The sequence below is a fragment of the Nyctibius grandis genome, chromosome 26, assembly GCF_013368605.1.
Source record: "Nyctibius grandis isolate bNycGra1 chromosome 26, bNycGra1.pri, whole genome shotgun sequence".
NCBI classification, from domain to species: domain Eukaryota; kingdom Metazoa; phylum Chordata; class Aves; order Nyctibiiformes; family Nyctibiidae; genus Nyctibius; species Nyctibius grandis.
In genome coordinates, this window is record NC_090683.1 from 5943390 (window position 1) to 5960841 (window position 17452).

General features: G+C 59.0%; 1 protein-coding gene across 1 annotated transcript in view; it reads left to right on the forward strand.

Moving 5' to 3' along the window:
* The window catches only part of LASP1 (LIM and SH3 protein 1), a 31073-nt gene extending 17250 nt beyond the window's left edge, over window positions 1-13823 (forward strand). The window contains exons 3-7 of the mRNA XM_068418638.1: window positions 909-993; window positions 7394-7501; window positions 10500-10656; window positions 10744-10838; window positions 11134-13823. Coding sequence (XP_068274739.1) covers window positions 909-993; window positions 7394-7501; window positions 10500-10656; window positions 10744-10838; window positions 11134-11307 — 619 coding nt within the window. The 3' untranslated portion in view covers window positions 11308-13823. The remainder of the gene's footprint in view (window positions 1-908; window positions 994-7393; window positions 7502-10499; window positions 10657-10743; window positions 10839-11133) is intronic.
* The last annotated feature ends 3629 nt before the right edge of the window (window positions 13824-17452 follow it).

The window sequence follows — 17452 nt, forward strand, 5'->3', positions numbered from 1 at the left end:
ACTCCCGTTCCAGGCATGTCCTAAGGCTTCACTGAACACGTTGAGCTGGTGCAGATAAGCAGCACAGCCTGCACCCCAAGACAGGCATGGTTCTGCTGGCGTGCTTTATGCCAGGGTTGTGATATTCTGCAGTACCAGGAAACCATAACGTGAGGCTTGTGTGGCTGAAACTTTGGTAAAATAAGAACTAAAACCACCCCGCGCCCCTCTGACCCTTCATAGCTGAAACAGTGAAACAGGCAAAGTCATTGTAAACCAGAGTGTTGGCAGCGTTTGCTTGGACTAATGTTACCCTGAGGGCTGTTTAATAGATCCATAGAATGGTTTGGGTTGGAAGGGACCTTCAAAGATCATCTAGTTCCAACCCCCCTGCTATGGCAGGGACACCTTCCACCGGTTCACGTGGCCCAAAGCCCCGTCCAACCTGACCTTGGACACCTCCAGTGATGGGGCATCCACAACTTCTCTGGGCAACCTGCTCCAGTATCTTACTGCCCTCCCAGTAAAGTTCATCCTTACATCCAACCTAAATCCACCCTCTTGACAGTTTAAAACTGTTGCCCCTTAAGTTCTCTCCAGAAATCAGACAGGCACAAACCTGGAATGGCTTTGTCCCCTGGGGAGAAAACCTCCCCTTCCCCTTTTCTGATAAATCAGAAGTTTAGCTGAATATATTGAGGTTGGGAGGGAACCCAGTGAGGAATGTGTATCTGCTGGGGAAGGCATGAGGTGCAGAAATCCATCATCCCAAACGGCCACCGCTGAACCTGCGCGTCGGGGTGTCCGCAGCCCTTCTCGTGCCGCTGCTCCCGTCTCCTGGGGGCTGGTTGTGGGGTGGGTGGGAGAGGGCAGCGCGTGGCGGTGGCCCGTGGGCACACCGTGGCTAACGGCCTCCCTCCTCTCCGCAGACACTACCCGAAGCAGTCCTTCACCATGGTGGCAGACACTCCCGAGAACCTGCGCCTAAAGCAGCAGAGCGAGCTTCAGAGCCAGGTGAGCGCGCGGGTCTCTCCTCGCCTGGGGCCGCCGTGCTTTGCCCCATCGCCCCACGTCCTCCCGTGCTCGGGTGCTTTCCTACGCCCTCGCACAGAGGAGGGAGAGGCGGGTTGGGGTTGTGGGTCCCTCCTCTTGGGTCTCGCCCATCTCAGCTGTGTTTGCTGTTCCCTTCGTCGTGGCTGCTGGGACCTCCCGGGGGTGGGAAGGGTCTGGCAGGCAGTCTACCGCTCCCAGTCCCTGCCTCGCACCAGTTTACCGCTCCCCAGCTGACATCCAGCCACCCAGTCAGGTGAAATGGCCTCATCTGGACAGGTGCTGACTCTCTGGGAGAGTATTCCAGGTAAACCCAAATCTCGTAGGGCTTGAAAGCTCTGGCAAGCAGAAATAAACAGATAGAAGGGATAACGACTGGCACAGATAAGGATTTCTTTCACTAGTGGGAAGAGAAGAGCCTGTTTGAGAAGGGTGTTGTCCAGACGTGTCCTGTTTTATATCCTGAAGGTGTCCCTGGATCAGCAAAAGTCCCCAGCCCTGACGCATGGCTGTGGGCTGGGTTCTTGTGCCGGTATTTCCTGGTGCCGCAGTGGTGACTGCTTGGCTCTCGGTCCCTTGGGTGGGCCAAGGAGCAGTCCCCAGTTCCCTTCTCTTACTTCAAGACACAGAACAGAAATGTGAGCGTCGATTTTGCAGAGAAACAGCTGGAAGGGCAAGGTGGGCACAGAAACGGGCAGCGTTGGTGGGTGATGCTTCTTTGTGGGACTTTGTTCTGCTGAGAGGCTGCGTTGAAGCATCCGAGACGATGCCCTGAACCGGTGTCGTGAGCTTCGATGTCGCAGATCTGCAGACGTGTGCTCAGAGGATGCTGTGCTGGAAGAAAATGCATCCAGCGGCGATTTTGGCTTGAGTCAGCGTCTCTCAGGAGAATACAGGATGTGGCAACTGTTCTGGGAATCGATTTAATTTCTTTTTCCCTTTGAAAAGGGGCAAAAAGATTGCCCTGGGTGTTGTCAGCACGTTGGCTCAGCTCAGCCTTGTAGCAGTGTGGTCCTGGGCGGAGGGAGGACAGCACAGGATTTGCTGTAGCATTTTTGGGGTGAACAGTCATATTTTGGGATCAGTGCACTCCTCTCCCTGCTGTGCTGTGAAGGATGTGGTGACCGACCTCCCTTCCCTTCCCATTAGCCCGAGAGTGCCAGGAGCTGAAAAGCAGATTGTCTGGGAAGGCATCCCACCAGAGGAGGAGGAGGGGGTACCTTGGCACCTCACCTGTCAGCAGACAGAGCTGGCGGTGCCCGCACAGCCAGCATCGAGTTTGGAAACCTCTCCTTTTGTAAGGTCTCTTCCTCAGAGCGAGTTGCCCAACAGCTCCTGTCTTGCACAAGCGCAGCTTGGCTCGAGGTTGGAGCCAGAGCTCAGCCTGGGGCTGGCTTTGTGTCGCACAGAGCGGTTCAGGGGACACAGTTGCTTTTCCATGGTAACAATCGAGGTAATGCTGCACGAGTGGTCCAGAGTCTCCAGTGCTGTTTTTACAATTAATTCAAGCTCTTCATTAGTTGTTGCTTATTAAAGGAGACCCCTGGGAGGGGGTGTGCTCCGCTGCCTGGGCTCTTCTGTAGCTTGTTGGGACTTTCAGCTCCTTGGCTGCACGAGAACACGTTAGAAGAGGGGCTGGGGTGCACGCAGGGTCTGCCAGGCACCAGCACCCCACCAAAAGGTGGTCTCATGCTGGGATGAGCTGCAAAGTAGGACTTCTCTGAGCAGGAGGGAGAAGAGGCTGCTTGGGGGGTGCTGGCTGTGTGGGTGCTGGCAGACCCCGCAGAGAGGGGCCGGGGAGGGATGTGGGAGGTGGCCAAGCTGAACCAGGTGGAAACTGCCAGGCTGAAGCGCCCGGAGCCCTGGGGAGGATAGATCCTAAACACGCTTCAGATAAGATCTTAATTCCTCTCTGCCTTTGTTCTGCCTACAAAGGGAGTCTCCCCTCTTCCAAGCGTTTGTATTTCTTGAAGCGCCCTAGCTAAAACGCTGGCAGCCGCTCTGGTTTATTGACAATCCCTTCTTACTAATTGCAAGAGCTGAACAAACCCCCGGGGATGAGAATAGGTCAGTTCAGCCCTTCCAGAGCTGGCAAATTAACTGGATGAACTGGAGCTGGTAGCTGAGACAGGGAGAGGCTTGTGGCGAAGCGCTCGCTGGCTCGGCTTTGTGGTGGTCCAGGTTAGCAGGAGGGCTTCTGCTTGACAGCGTGCGGGTTCCAGTGCCACCAGAAAGGCACGTCCTGGCCAACACTGCTGGGAAGGACAGAGCTCTGCACGTGGGTCTGGGAGTGAAATCCCATGTGGAGTAAGATCAGGGTTATGCAAACAGTCACATCTTGCCTTCAAGCTTGCATTTGCCACCCCAACTCTGAGCCTTTGGTCCTTGGTGCAGGGCTTCCCCGAGTGCGTGTCCCTCCAGAGAAGCCGTGGCCGGGAGCAGCTGGGAGCTGCAGTAGGAGAAGGGAGATCACTGGGTCCGTGTCCTCTGCAAGGGATTTCGCACTGGTGGAGAGTCGTTCCCTGGCCATGGGAGTGATGCTCCCAGCAGTTTTACCCGTTCCTGTGGGGCTGGAGAGCCGCTGTCCTTGTGGATGACCCTGAGGAGGATGATCCTATATTTCCTCCCACCAAAAATACCTTCCCTGCCCACCCTGGTGTGACTGGCGAAGCCGGTTGCTCTCCTGAGGGTGGGGATGGGGCAGCTGCGTGCCGAGCTGGAGCGGTTTCATGTCGCTCCCGATGCCCCCGCTATTTGTGTCTGCTGAGGAGGCGTCTCCTGTTCCGGTCACTGGTAGTCGCTGGATAATGATGTCTTGTGTGGCTAAATGAGTCTACAAAGTGACAGCTTTTACGCCTGCAGCCTTCTCTTACAGCCCACGTGCGGCAAGAAAATTGCAGGTTCCCGTCCTGTGGCTCCTCTTTTACTCTCAAAATGGGTGTTTTTGGGCACAGCCCTTCCTGCCGGAGGGAGCCAGGTGCCGACTCCTGTCCCTCCTGCAGCCCCACGTCTGTCACCTCTGTTGTTGGGGACATCGAGGATGTGGACACAGCAGGGTTTAACATGCTGGAGCTGAGACCTGCGAGGGGTTGTGATGTGTGTGGGGCCGTTCGCCAGCTCATGTTGGATGGCGCACGGATGCACACGCTGTCACTCTCCTTCCATCACGGAGGGATCAATTCCTCTGGGGAAATTAACTGTGGATCCCATTTTATTATTATTATAGGGTGAGGTGTGAGTATGGCACTGCCTGCATCACTCAGCTCTTTAATACAGTGTGTAGATGAAACGCAGCTACGAGCCAGAGTGCATTTCTACCCCTCCTTATCCCCAGGGTCACCTTCACACGAGTTTCTGAGGGAGCAGGACCCTGTGAGCGTGGCTGGAGCGAGTATTTGTGCCTCTCCAAGGGCAGCCTGTGCTGCAAGTGGGATTCCTCCATGGCCGGGGGTCTCAGGTCCCCTCTCACTCCCCCCCAGCACTGCCCGCCAGACTCCTGCCTGCACAACCCATGGCCCATATAAGGGCAGGGAGAAGCTGAAAGGCGCCTTGTCTGAGCGCTTCCTCCCTCCTTTCCGGCCTCCTTGCGATGGCTGCAGCCCACAGGACCCGTCTGCTCCTGTGCTGAAGCCAGGAAGGGCCGTGGATCCTGTTAAACTGCTCAGCACAGGGACAGTGTCTGCCCACCGGCCTCCCTTGCTTCCTCCCAGCATCGCCCCGATGCTCCTGCCACACTCCGCTTTCTGTGGCCGGGCGTGCTGGGGTGCAGGAACCCCAGCCCAGCTGGGAGCACCAGCCTTGGACGTGTGTTTTGGGTTAGACCTGCCCCCAGGGACCAGCATCTTCCCCCATGACTCCTGGATTGGGACCCCCCTGCAGCCAGGCATCCCTGTGTGGCTGTTTTTCAGGGCCAAGTTCCTCTATTCTGAAAGTTTAGAGGGGTAAAAAAACAAGGAAGATGGAAGGGGGTGGGATTTAGGTGGGTAAAAATACAGAACTTATCGAAGGAACTGCTTAGCCTTGTGATTAGAGAGTCACCAAGTGAGAAGCTATCTTTCTAGCCTGGATTTCTTACAGCTCGTCCCTTGTGCTGGTGCCTGGTGCCCCGTCCTTGGGGCAGGCTCTGGGAAAAGCCCTCTTCCTCCGAGCAGCATCTCCAGGGCCAGCATCCCCCCGGCCAGGCTGCAGAGTGCCTTTACTGACAGCAGCTAAAGGACAAACCCAGCCCCTCTGCCCGCCAGTCGCCGAGCAAACTGGGGCTGGTGCTTCGCAGAGCAGCTTCTGGGGCTGACTCAGCCCCTCCTGACCCCCCGTCCCGGCGTGTGTCATGGGTTTTATGCCGCAGCTCTGTTAACCTTTGGTTCCTCGGGCCCGATGGTCAACACCTCTGGACTGCTCCTTCCCAAGGGGTGAGGGTTGAGCTATGGTCTTTACCCCAGCCACCAAAAATGGTTTGTTTTTTTTCCCCTCTCCCTCTTATGCTTCAAGCAAAAGGAGACTTCTGCCTTGAAATCACTTCCTCTGATGTGCTTTGGCATCTTGCTTGTGTTAATATCCTCCCAGGGTGGACTTTGCAGCCTGGCTCATTAAGCCTTTGCTTTCTAATGTCTCATTAGAGTTAGAAATCTAACGTGACTCACAGATCACACCACCTATGAAGGGTTTCTGTGATAGCCCATGGCTGTGGAGAAGGGGTGGGGGCTCTCAGAGCTTGTATTTCTCCTGGTTTGCAGGATAGGAGGAGGAGATGATGGGTTTGTGAGCAGAGCACCGAGCTCTGGGCTATCTTCACCGCTGTAACCCATGCAGCCAGTGGCGAGCTCTGCGGGTGCCCATGGCAGAGCTGGTGCCTGGCTTCCCCTCCTGCTCCAGAGCTCTGGGCACGGCAGCCCCTGAGCCACACCAGCCTGCAGCCCCTCTGCAAAATGCAAACCACGGTGTCTCGTTCTTCCCTGGACATCCCTTGTTCCCTGTGTCATTCTGGACCAGAGTGGAGGCAGGACCTGCTCCATGGTGTGCTGCGTGCCCACAGCCCTGGCTGGCTCTGGCACTGGAGGGGTCTGAGCTAGTGGCCCAGATGCTGCCTGCTGGAGCCAGGCAAGGCCACGGAGAGCCTGGCTGGCAGCAGAGGTGTCTTGGCTTCCCCAGAAGATATTATAAACCGTTTGGCAGCCTTCCCTGAAGGGTGGTTCCAAGCCCAGTTGGACGCGCCGTCTGCACGGGAGGCAAAGCCGTGAGGTCTGAAGGAGTGTCTCTGTAGGAGAAATCAGCTTTATCTCTCCTCCCCTGCCACGCTGCCAGTCCTCTGCCTCCGAGCTTTATCTTGGCACGTGAGCAGTGACCTTTTCCTTTCAGTGACAACACACCCCTGTCTGCAGTGCACAAAGCAAGCTCTGGGAAGGGCAGCTTTGGCTGCACAGTTGTAGGCTGCCACGGGACAGAGCCCCTTAAGGCTCTTTCCTCCCCACAAGGGCAGAGGCAGCTCCTGACAGGCAGCGGTGCAGGGCCAGATCCCCGCCGAGGGGATGGAGGGGGTCAGGGTGTCCCACTGCGCATCTGCTTCCCCCCCTCGTGGAAATGGGGTGTCTTTCTGGCTGCTGGGATCTGAAGGTCAGCAAAGCCACAGGCAGCCAGGCGCTGCTTCCTTCCCTGTTGGAGCCATTGAGGCAGCTGTTGGGTTTCAGCTTCTGCTTCTGGGTGACTTGGGTGGGAGCAGAGCGGGGCCAGCTGGGACTGGGACCAGCAACCCCCAGAGCGGAGGGCTGGGGAGCACATCTGGGCTGTGGTTGTGTGCTGTGTTAACTCCCTCCTGGCAGAGCTGGAAACTCCAGTCTTAAAGCTGGGGAGAGCTATACTAAATAAATAAATGAGTAAAAGCAAAGCAAAGTGGGACTTTTCAGCTCCTGGGTGTGATGGGGAGGGAGGCTGATGTCAGTGTCTGGCAAACCAAAATGAAGATCCTTGTGTTTTGCCACCCTCTGGTTCCATTAGGGTCTCCCTGGGTCTGTTCCTTCCCAGAGGTGGCTAAATGTCCCCTGATGTGGAAACGCTCCTGTACGGGTGCAGCTCCTAAAATGCTTCGGGCTTTCAAGCAGGCAGCTTGCCGTGGGTCAGCTGCTCTGTGGTACGTGATCTGGGCGTGCTGGTAGGGCAGAGGAAATTCACAGTAAATCCGAGTTCCCCCCGTTCCAGCTGAAAGAGAAACAAGATCAGAGGAAGTTTGTGTGTTTCAGCGCTCGGCAATGCCCCGTTTTGCTGTTGGGTACCGGGGGGTCTCCCGAGCAAGGCAGAAGCCCTGTTAGGAAGCTGCCGCATCTCGTGAAGCACATGGGTCTAAATCTGTTATTTTCTTGCTCGTACCCAGATTCGCTACAAGGAGGAGTTTGAGAAGAACAAGGGGAAAGGCTTCAGTGTGGTGGCTGACACCCCGGAGCTGCAGAGAATCAAAAAGACTCAGGACCAGATCAGCAACGTGAGTAGCTTCTAATCTCTGCGTGTGATATTGCTGTGACCTTCCTCCCGCCGGAGGAGGCTGGGGGGGCTCTGCCTGAGCGGACCCGCGCTCCGGTGGCTGCTGATGAGCACACGGAGCTGCAGCTTCTTGAGACCTGTCAGCGTTCATTCTCCAACCCGCTTACCTGGGCATCTTGTGACCCTCTTGCACCTCTCCGGGCTCCTCTGTACTGGCAGATGCTGCAGCTGGATCCAGAGGGGTACCCGGGTCCTTCACTGGTGCTGAGGTCCACATTGATTGTGAGAAGCAAGGAGGGGAGCAGCAGAGAGTGGCTTTTGGCGGGGGCAGACATGAGGTCCCCTCTGCCCCTGGTTGTCACTGTCACCCGTGGCATGGGCAGCACCGCAGGGTCCGGGCTCGCTGGGGCCAGCCCTGCGCTGCTCCCCCCGAGGGACTCAGTCCCTCTCGTGCTCCCTCTGCGTTGTGTTTGGGTGTGGAAGCCCCAGCCGAAGGCACACCTCTTCCTCCTGTCCCTGTGCAGCTGTGACTGTCCCCTGCCAGGCTCCGCTTGCCTTGACCCCTCCTGACTCCTGCAAAGCCCTTTCCAGCCATCTGGCTGGCGGCAGCGTTTGCTGCGGCTGTTGTCGCTTTGTGCCCAGGCTGTGTGCGGTCCCCAGGGTCCCACCACCTGCTGTCACCAGCCCCGAGGGTAGGACAGGCAGTGTCATCTACTGTCCTACCTCCAGCCCACGCCTGGCAGTGGCCGCTGTGCCAGAGCAGCCTTGCAGGGGGCTCCTCGGAGTCCCTTGGCCACGCACAGCTTCCTCCTGCCATCACCCTGCCTCTATCTCCATCCTCCCTCGCCCCTCTGCAAGGGGAGCTCTGTCCTGTGTCTGCGAGAGACCCTGCTCTTCCATTTCTGAAAATGATATTAGAGCTATGCCCGAGCTCAGCGGCAGCTGGCCTGGCAGCTTGTGCTTCACCCAGCAGCCCCCATCCAGGTGCCGGCGGTGCGGTACGAGGCAGACGTGGAGGTCTGTGTGTTGCCATGGCGAGCGGGGAGGATGCGTGCTCGCACGTAGAGCTGCGGCAGTGGCTGTCACGCGTGATGGGTACCTGTCCCCTGCCCAGGCTCGACCCTGTTCTGCCAGGCACAAGGAGCCCGCAGCAGCATCTGCCTTCAGTAGAGTGCAGGGAGTTAATTAACCTTTAGCCACTAGTGAAAGTCGTGGGTGTTCCTTATCCAACACCCAGGAGCTGTTGCGAAACCCAGCCCAGCAGAAGGCAGGGCTGGGAGGGCTGGTTTCTCCCTGGCCAGTAAACCCACCCCTGGAGCACAGCTTCGCGTGAGAAAACTCTTGGGCGTCCACTGGACAAGCAGCTTCTGCTGCTCCCAGCCCTGAGCTCTGCAGCGCCCTGAGCTGCTCTCGCTTTGCCACCCCGCAGCATCCCGACCTGGGGGACAAAGCCCCGGGGGTGGGAGCTGCTGTCGGCTCCCGGGGTGCCCAGGGAGGAGGGTCTGGGCTTGCAGGGAGAGGGAGGCCCATGCCTGTGCCCGCGGTGGGGGCTCACACACAAACACTGTGGATGCCCAGTGGGGCGGGAGGAGGCTGTTTATCCACTCTGCTTCTGTGGGGTGTTATCTGCACACCAAACCCCGGGGCTGGGGAAGGCTGGGACATGGACCTGCCTGGAAGATTTTTGCCCTGGGGGCAGCTTCTGGGCAGGGTCTGAGCTGGCAGGAGCTGAGCACAGCGGAGCAGGGCTCTGGTCTTTGTTGCAGAAAGCCCCTCTCTTTTTTTGAGAGAATCTGGGGAGGTTTGGGGGGCATTAAATCATGCAGCAGAAGAGCTGAGACCAGCTTGCATCCCTCCCCTTGGCCCCTTCACCCTCTCTTGGCCGCGGGAGCAGTTTTCCACAGCTTCCCCGTGGGCATCTGGCTGCCAGCCTGGGCTTGCAGTGACCCACTTAACGAAGCCGCAGAGACAGACCCGCTCCCTGCGCAGAGCCCGGCTCAGGGGGCAGGCACAGGGGTGCCAAGGGGGCTGCCTGGCACAGCAGCGCTCACCGGGGCGTGAACACCTCCAGGGCACGGAGGTGCCCCAAACCGCCCTAGGTGGAGGGGGCTGATGCCATCCTGCACGTGGGGAAACCCTCCTGCCCACGGAGCTGTGCAGAGCCCGAGCCCCTGGCCACCGGGAAGTGCTGTCCTGAGGCTGGGGGTCCCGGCAGCGGCTGGGGGAGCAGGGTGCTCCCCATGGGGCTGCCCCCTTGCCAGGCTGGGGCCCTGCGCAGGGACCCTGCCGTAGTGCCCTTCCCTGAGTAACTGTTTAACCAGCAGACAAATGGGCTCCAGGTGCTTTCCGATGGCCAAGGCACTCATTAACACAAAGTGGCGATTAATTTTTACACCCACGCCCAGGCGGTTGGGTTAACCCTTCCCTCCTGCCCGCTGCGGGGGAAGGCTCGGGCCGAGACAGCTGGTGGGTTTGGTGGTATCTGCTTTGAGACTCCTTCAGTGAAAAACCCCCAAGGCCTCTCACGCTTCACCTAAAGAGAAATCCGGGGGTAGATGTTGGAGCGGCACCTCCACGGCCCCGCTGTACCCAGCTGTGGGGTAGGGAGCTGCACAGCAAACTCGGCACGTGCAGGGCAGGCTTCCTAAAGGTGCTTTTGCTCCTGGGAACCTGGTCTTGAATCTCACTTGCACCTGAAAAAATTGTTTATCCACCATATATATGTTTAAGGACACTTAAACCTCCTCCTTTCTGTGCCACAAGCTGGGGGCTGAGCAGATGTCTGTGGGGAGATGGGGGGAGGAAGCCCCTCAGGACTGCTGAGGAGGCTGTGAGGTGGCCACGGCCCAGTCCTCGGTAGCAAAATAAATGAGGTGGGATGAGGTGAAGGACGTGGCTGGGGCTGCTGCTGCGGCTGGGGCTGGGCTCAGCCTCGTGGCTGGCACTGCAGAGCTGTCCCGGCTGCGCTGCCACCTCTCCTTCCTCTCTTGTCACCGTAGATAAAATACCACGAAGAATTCGAGAGGAGCAGGATGGGCCCGAGCCCCAGCGAGGGTGCTGAGCTGGAGCGCAGGAACTCCCAGGAGAGCACCAATTACCGGAGACCCGCAGAGCAGCAGCACCAGCCGCCTCACCACGTCCAGCCCAGCACCCCAGGTACGGCGCGGGGCTGCGGGCTCCTCTGTGTGAGGGGCTGTGCGTGCCCCCCGGCTCCGGCTGACCCCCCCATCCTTCCCTCCCAAGTCTACCAGCAGCAGCAGACGCCGTCCCAGTCCTACGGCTACAAGGAGCCCGTGGCACCGGCCTCCACGCAGCGCAACGCTCCTTCTGGAGGGGGGGTGAGTACAGCCCGGGGGCTCCCAGCACCCACCGCACCGCCGGCCCCCCGCTTCCCACCCCCGAGGGTCAGCGTTTGCTCTGCTTGCCCCCCACCCCTGTGCCGGGGAAGAGCAGCTCTGAAGGGGCTGGTGGGTGCAATGCTGGGTGCCTGGTTTCTGCTGGCACCGGCGTCGCTGTGTTGGGTGAAAACCTCCTGGATTTGGCTCTTGTGTGGGGCTCGGCGGGGCTCTGTGCCCCTGGGGCAGGGCACGGGGAGGGTCTGTGCCCGCTGACCCCTTTCTTCCCCCCCCCCAGAAGCGTTTCCGCGCCGTCTACGACTACAACGCGGCCGACGAAGACGAGGTCTCCTTCCAGGATGGCGACACCATCATCAACGTGCAGCAGATCGACGACGGGTGGATGTACGGCACGGTGGAGCGCACGGGTGACACGGGCATGCTCCCCGCCAACTACGTGGAGGCCATCTGAGCCGCGGGAGGGGACGGGGCGTGGGGCTGCCAGCCGAGCCCCCAGCCCGCGCCGGCCCCGGGTGTGTGTGTGCGTGTCTCTCTGCCCCAGCGTCCCTTGTCCCGCGTGCTCTGCCGGCGCCCGCCGGAGCCGCGTCCTGACACTCGGTCACTCTGTTTCTGCAGCCGCCTCCGGTTTTTCTTGCCAATTCAGCTTTGTTCTAGCTCTGTCGGGACGGAGGGACTGTCTGCGAGGGATGTTGGGGGCTCGAGAGACCAAACCACGCAGCTTTCCTTCTTTGGTCCCTCCTCTCTAGCCCTTCCCGCTGCTCCGGCGTTCCCTGGCCGGGGGAAGCAGCCGGAGTCGCCGGGACCCCGGCAAAGGGAGGAGGAGACCCGCTTAGGACCAAATCCCCCCTCTGTGGTGGGGACGGGCCGAGGGCAGCGATGTCTGCGTGGAGGAGGCGGATGCTCGCCCCGAGGGCTGCCGGGAGGGCTGGGCTGGCAGCCTCCACCGCTCTGCCTCATCCCGGCTTCTCCCGGCTCCTCTGTGCAGTGTTTCCGTTCAGTCTTTGCTCCCTTCAGTCCTTGAAACAGAAAAAAACTTTCACAGTTAAAATCCTTAAACAAAATTTTTCCTTCTCCTTGGCATTCCGATGGCTGCTCTGACAGCCCTCGACGTGGCTCTTGCTGCTTCTGCCTCGGGCTCGGGCTGCCTCGTTCTGTCCCCCCATCCCTCCGTGCTGGTGCGGGTGAAGGAGTAGCTGCGTCTTTGCTTCGCCCGGAGGCTGCTGCTCCTGCTCAAGGGCTGGAGATGGGCTGGGCTCTCCTTGTGTCCCCCCTGCAGCTCTGGCTTTCTCTACTTGGTCCAGGGTCTGGGGGTGCCCTGGGCCCCCCGTGCCAGCGCAGCCTCTTCCTCTCTTAGCGGTTGCCCCCCAGATTCGCCCAGAATCTTCCTGCTTTTTTCTTGCTGCTCGGGGGCTTTGGGACCCTCCTGAGCCCTCCACCCCTGGGGCGATGGTCTGGGTAGGGCGCAGGATCAGCCCCAGCCCTGCGCCTCTTCTGTGTGAAAGATCCTCCCCCTCTGCCACCACACTGGGGACTGTCCTGGGGGACGGTCCCATCCGGCAGCTCGGTCTGGAGTGGCAGAGACCGGGGTTTGGCACCCTGAGCCACCCTGCACCTCTCGTGGGTCCCCAGCAGCGGTGGCTTTTGGGGCCACCACTGACTTGGGATCACGTCATGGACCAAAATCTCAAAGCACGTCCCTGTCCCCTGCTCTTGGGGCTCCGAAGGGCCTGGCGCTGGACAGGGGCAGGTATAACTGGAAGCCTGTGCTTTTCTCCTCGGTCAGTGGCGATGCCTCCGGCGCTCCCCCTCCCCGTGCCCCCTCACAGCCCCCCTGGACTGCGGGGACCGGGCTGCTTCCGAGGGGAAGCTGCCACCTTTGCGATTCCCAAAGGACAAGAGGGAATCCAGGGACCAAAGCAGCGGGTTGAGACACTCTTTGGCTCTGTGTGGGGACACGTCTTTGGGGACGATCTTGCGGAGGGGGAGAGGATCCCACCGCCTCGTGCTTGCAGCCCCTTTCCTCAGAGCACACGGGGCTGTAGGGCTGGTTTGGGGACGGTGCCGGGGTTGGGCTGACCGGGGTCGGGGGCTGCTGGTGCAAATGCTGTTCTGGCAGGGAGGGGGTTCCTGGCAGGGCAGGGACCCGCCGCAGGGTGGGAGGCAGGGAGAGGGGAGCGTTGTGCTCCTGGCTCGTTCCCCAGCTGGTTGCAATGGGAAGAGGGAGAGCGGCAGGGACTCTGGGCACCGTCGTCCCCTCGGGGTGAAAACAGGACCCCCGGAGCAGCCAGGCTGGGCTTTACGGGATGGGAATCCCGGTTGGTGCTAAAACAAGCGAGCACAAGAGCGGGGGCGAGGGGGAGCCCGCGTCTCCCTGCTGATCCTCTTCATCACGTTCTTGTCTGGGAATTGGGGGGAGCATCAATGTGAATAAACCGGTTTTTTAATGGACCAAATAACTGAGGCAATTACGTTTTGGTATACAGACCTTTTTTTAATGCTACCTTGAAACCATTGTCCTCATTGTCCCCTCCCGTGCCCTGCCCCTTCTCCCCTGCCATGGGAAACAAACCTCTTACTGCTTGATTTCTGCCTTTTCTCTCAACTTATGCACTTTTTTGCCTTTTTTTCATAGCTGAAAAGCACCTAAACCTGTATTTAAAATAAATAAATAAAATAGTAAAAAAAAAAAAAAATTTAAAAGCTAAATTGCTTCTCATCACGTGTAAGATAGACCTCGTCCATCCCAGCCTCCCCGGTTGCGTCTCAGTGCTGAGCTTAGAACGTGTTTTCTTATGGATCCGTCGCTTGATCGGGGTTTGTCCTTGTGTACTCCTTCCCCTCGGGTTGAGCACCCACCAATAAAAAAACGTTATTTGGCCTTTTTAACCGAACCATCGAATGGAACAAACCAACCGATTCTCTTCCTGGTTTACTCGAATCAAAAATAAAAGTATAATTTTTACCTGACGCTTGTGCCGGGTGTGGTTGCGGTCGCTTTTCTGGCTGTTTTCCTGCTCCCCTGGACACGGGGGGATGTCGGGGCTGGGGGAGGCTGCTGGAGCCGGGCTCCTCGTTGCTGCCCGGGGAGTGGGGAGCGCTGCCAGCCCAGGGTGCAGCTTCGTGGCTTGTCCCTTGCTCTCGACGTGGCTTGAAGCGCTCGGAGCCGCGCTGCAGCGTGTCCCGCGGGTGTGGTGCACCCGCCAGGTACCAGCCCCGGGAAATCAGCCTCAAAATTCAGCTGTGAGCCACGTTGGAGAAACCCTCACAGAGAGCGGGGCAGAGGCAGGCGATGCCTCCCCGCTTGCTGACCCCTGTTGGGGTCTTGCTCCCGGAGGCCAGACACTGGTTACAACGGGGGAAAAGAGAATCTTGGCAGCGCGTGGTGGAAGGGGTTATTTGCCAAATATATTTTGGCACTTGCCAAAAAAAAAATAAAATAGGCTCCATGGCTGTTGCTGCTCACTCAAACCCATATTGCTTTAAACTGTGCCGAAGCAGGCGGTGTGACAGGGAAAGCCAAGGATGCTGCAGTGCCCCGGGAGTGCCAGACTCCAAAAGGTGCGAGTTCAGAGTGGTCCCAGCTGATTCACGTGGCTTTGTGATGGCCAAAGCTCATTTTTGCTTCTTTCCAGCTTTCCCAGCTGCAAACAGGGTCACATCACCGTAAGCCCCCCCAGCAGCGGGGCAGCAGTTTGGGTAGGAAGAAGCAGGGGCGAAGCGGCCGCAGACGGAGCCTCCCGGGAGCCCGCTCGCAGGGCTGGGCTGAGCTGGGCTCCTCCGCCCGTGCCGGGCTGCAGCCCCATCTCCCCGCCGGTGTTTATCCCTTTATTTCCCGCCTGCCTGCTGGAAAGAAAGCGGCTCCGTCAGCTCCGGCATCATCTCCGCACCCTGAGCAGCGCGAGCCGTGCCGGGGCTGGGAGGGGGGGACGCAGCCGCCGCGGGGGCTGGCGAGCGAAGCAGCGGCTTGGCCGAGCAGCCCCTTTCCCTGCCGCGGGGGGCCCGGCAGCCCCCACCCCTCGCTCACCATGCTGGATATTTTCATCCTGATGTTTTTCGCCATCGTCGGCCTGGTGATCCTCTCCTACATCATCTACATGCTCTAGAGCGATGCTGGGGAAGATGCGGCTCAGCGTCAGCCTCACCATCGAAGCATCACCCAGGTGAGCCGCCTGCTCCTCGTCCCACCGGGCTTTAATTTCTGGGAAGAAACATGTCCAGGGAGAGGGGAGAGGGGATAGTTTTGATTTTAATGCGTTTGTCTTTGGCTGCTGCTCCCTCCGCCTGGCCGAGGCAGCCGAGCCCATGGCACGAGCGCAGCGTTTTCCTGCTCGGGGCTGGCGGGAGGGCACCGGGGTTGGTTTGATAAATCAGGCCACCTCGCCCGCTCAGCTGTCTGGTTTCTCCCCGCTGGGTTTATCAGCCCCTTCCCCCTTGGGGAAGCTGCTCTCTGCAGCACGGACTCGTGGCTTTTGTTCCCACCAAGGAGAGAAACAAACAGTTCAGGGGAGAAGCAAGAAGGGATCCCGGTTGCATCATTTTAAAGGGGGCAAAAGGGGGGTCCCGGTGCCGCTGCCCACCCCGTGCTGGGTGAGGGGGGGGCTGTGCCACTGCCTGTGCCCGCACATGCTGCCGCTGCCACCCGTCACCACCTCGGGGGCTCCCGGGCCCAGCTCAGACAAGCGTCTCCTTTCTCTTCCACAGCCGCCGCCACGTCCGTCTCCCTTGGAGCCTTCTGGAAAAGCGTTAACCCTCTGCGAGCAACCGGCTGCCCAACGCGGAGCGTGGAGCCGCCGTTGTGGGGGGCCGAGTGGGGCGAAGGAGGGAAATGGGGTGGCAGAGGAGGGGGCGGCGAGGTGACGTCCCGCTGCCGAGACGTGGGTTGATCCCGGTGCCGCGTGTGACATCCCGGGGGGATGCGAAGGGTCGTGCCCCCACCTTGGGATGAGCGCTTCCGAGGTCGGTCGTTTGGGTTTAATTTTAGAAAAGCACTTATATTTTTAATGAAAAATGTTGGAGGAAATGAAATAAAGAGGAGTGACACAGGAGCATGAGCTGGTGTTGGCTGCTGAAAGGCACCTCCCCGTGCGTGGACCAGGGGGCTGGTGCACACACGGCTCCGGGAGCAAACCCCGCGGAGAGATGCGGGGCACCCTGCGAGCCCCGAGCAGGGGCAAACCACGCCGAGACACCACTGTGTTCCCTTGGCGTGGGGGGCAGCTGCTGTGGAGGGGTCCCTGCTCCCAGCACTGCGGGGTCTGAGCTCCTGCACACTCAGGTCCCCTCTCCGGTGTTCAGGGAAGCTCCGGGAGGTCTCAGTTCATCTCAGCATAGAAAAAGGAACATGTTTAATATGATGGAAATTTCTGTGGGATGGAAAGAACATTTCAGAGCTTCATTTCTCCCAGTTTGGAGAGGTCTGGGAAGGTATTTGGGGCATCAGGAGGATTTTTCCTGTCCTTTTATGAAGCCCTGCATCAATCCTGCGCATACACCATCAGTCACACACAATGCTGTTTTCAGACTGGAAGTTTCATCCTCCGAGAAGACATTTTCATACGCCTGGTCTCTCCCAGGAATATATATATATTTTTTTAAGCAATAAACCTGAAATATCTGTAATGGGAAAAACTGCTCGTGCCCCATTAGTTAACCATGGCACCAGCACGAGTGGGTGCGAGAGAACAGGCTCGAGGGAGGGCAGGGGCTGCGCGGGCACCGCCGGGGCTGGTGGGTGAGCCCTTCAGAAGATGGTGTTTACAGAAAGCAGAGGGATTTCAGAGTCTGGGAATGCTGGATGCGGTTACTGTCGCCAGCTGAAGACTCGACACTGCAATTTCCTGTTAGTAAAACTCCCCAGAGAAACACAGAGTCGGTGACTTTGCTCCCCATTGTGTTCGCAGAGCCCCAGCCCCAGCGACCCAGGGCGGGCCCTCGCCGCCCAGCCCCGGAGACGCGGCAAAGCTGCTCCTCGCTCCACCACCAAATATAGTCGAAAATCAGAAACTTGAAATATTCTGGGAGGAATTTCTTCAGGCATAAGTCATGTTCTCAATAACCTCCGCTTCGTGAGCCTGTATCTGATGTCAACATCTGCAGTGATTAAGAGAGAGTGAGTAACGAGGAATGCGTGGAATGGAAACTCAGCTGAGTGTGAAACCAGGAACAATATTTTTCTCTTACCCCGAGCGCTCCTCTCCCCTCGCAGGGCCTTACAAACCCGCCAGCTATGCGTAACAAGCCCTTCCTCCATGCCCCAAACCAGCCAGCTCCGCGGCAGCTGAGCGCTGCGAAGGGATCGGAGCCGCCAGGCAGGGGAAGGGTTTGCAGACAGACAAACGGCCGCAGCGGACAGGGAGAGCTCTTGAGCGGGTGGGACGCGATGCTCTGCAGCTCAGGGTGAAGCCAGGGTGCAGCCCTGCTCTGAATACGCTGGCACAGGGGGAGTTTTGCTTCTCATCCTGGGAGGGTTTTATTGACTCCCCACGGCAGCAGTTAAAATTTGGCAGTAGAAGAATAAGCACCGTTTTCCCCAGTATCCCTGTCCCAGCTGCTCTGGTGCCCAGCGCTGCCCGGGGCTCCCCACCTGGGCACCATTA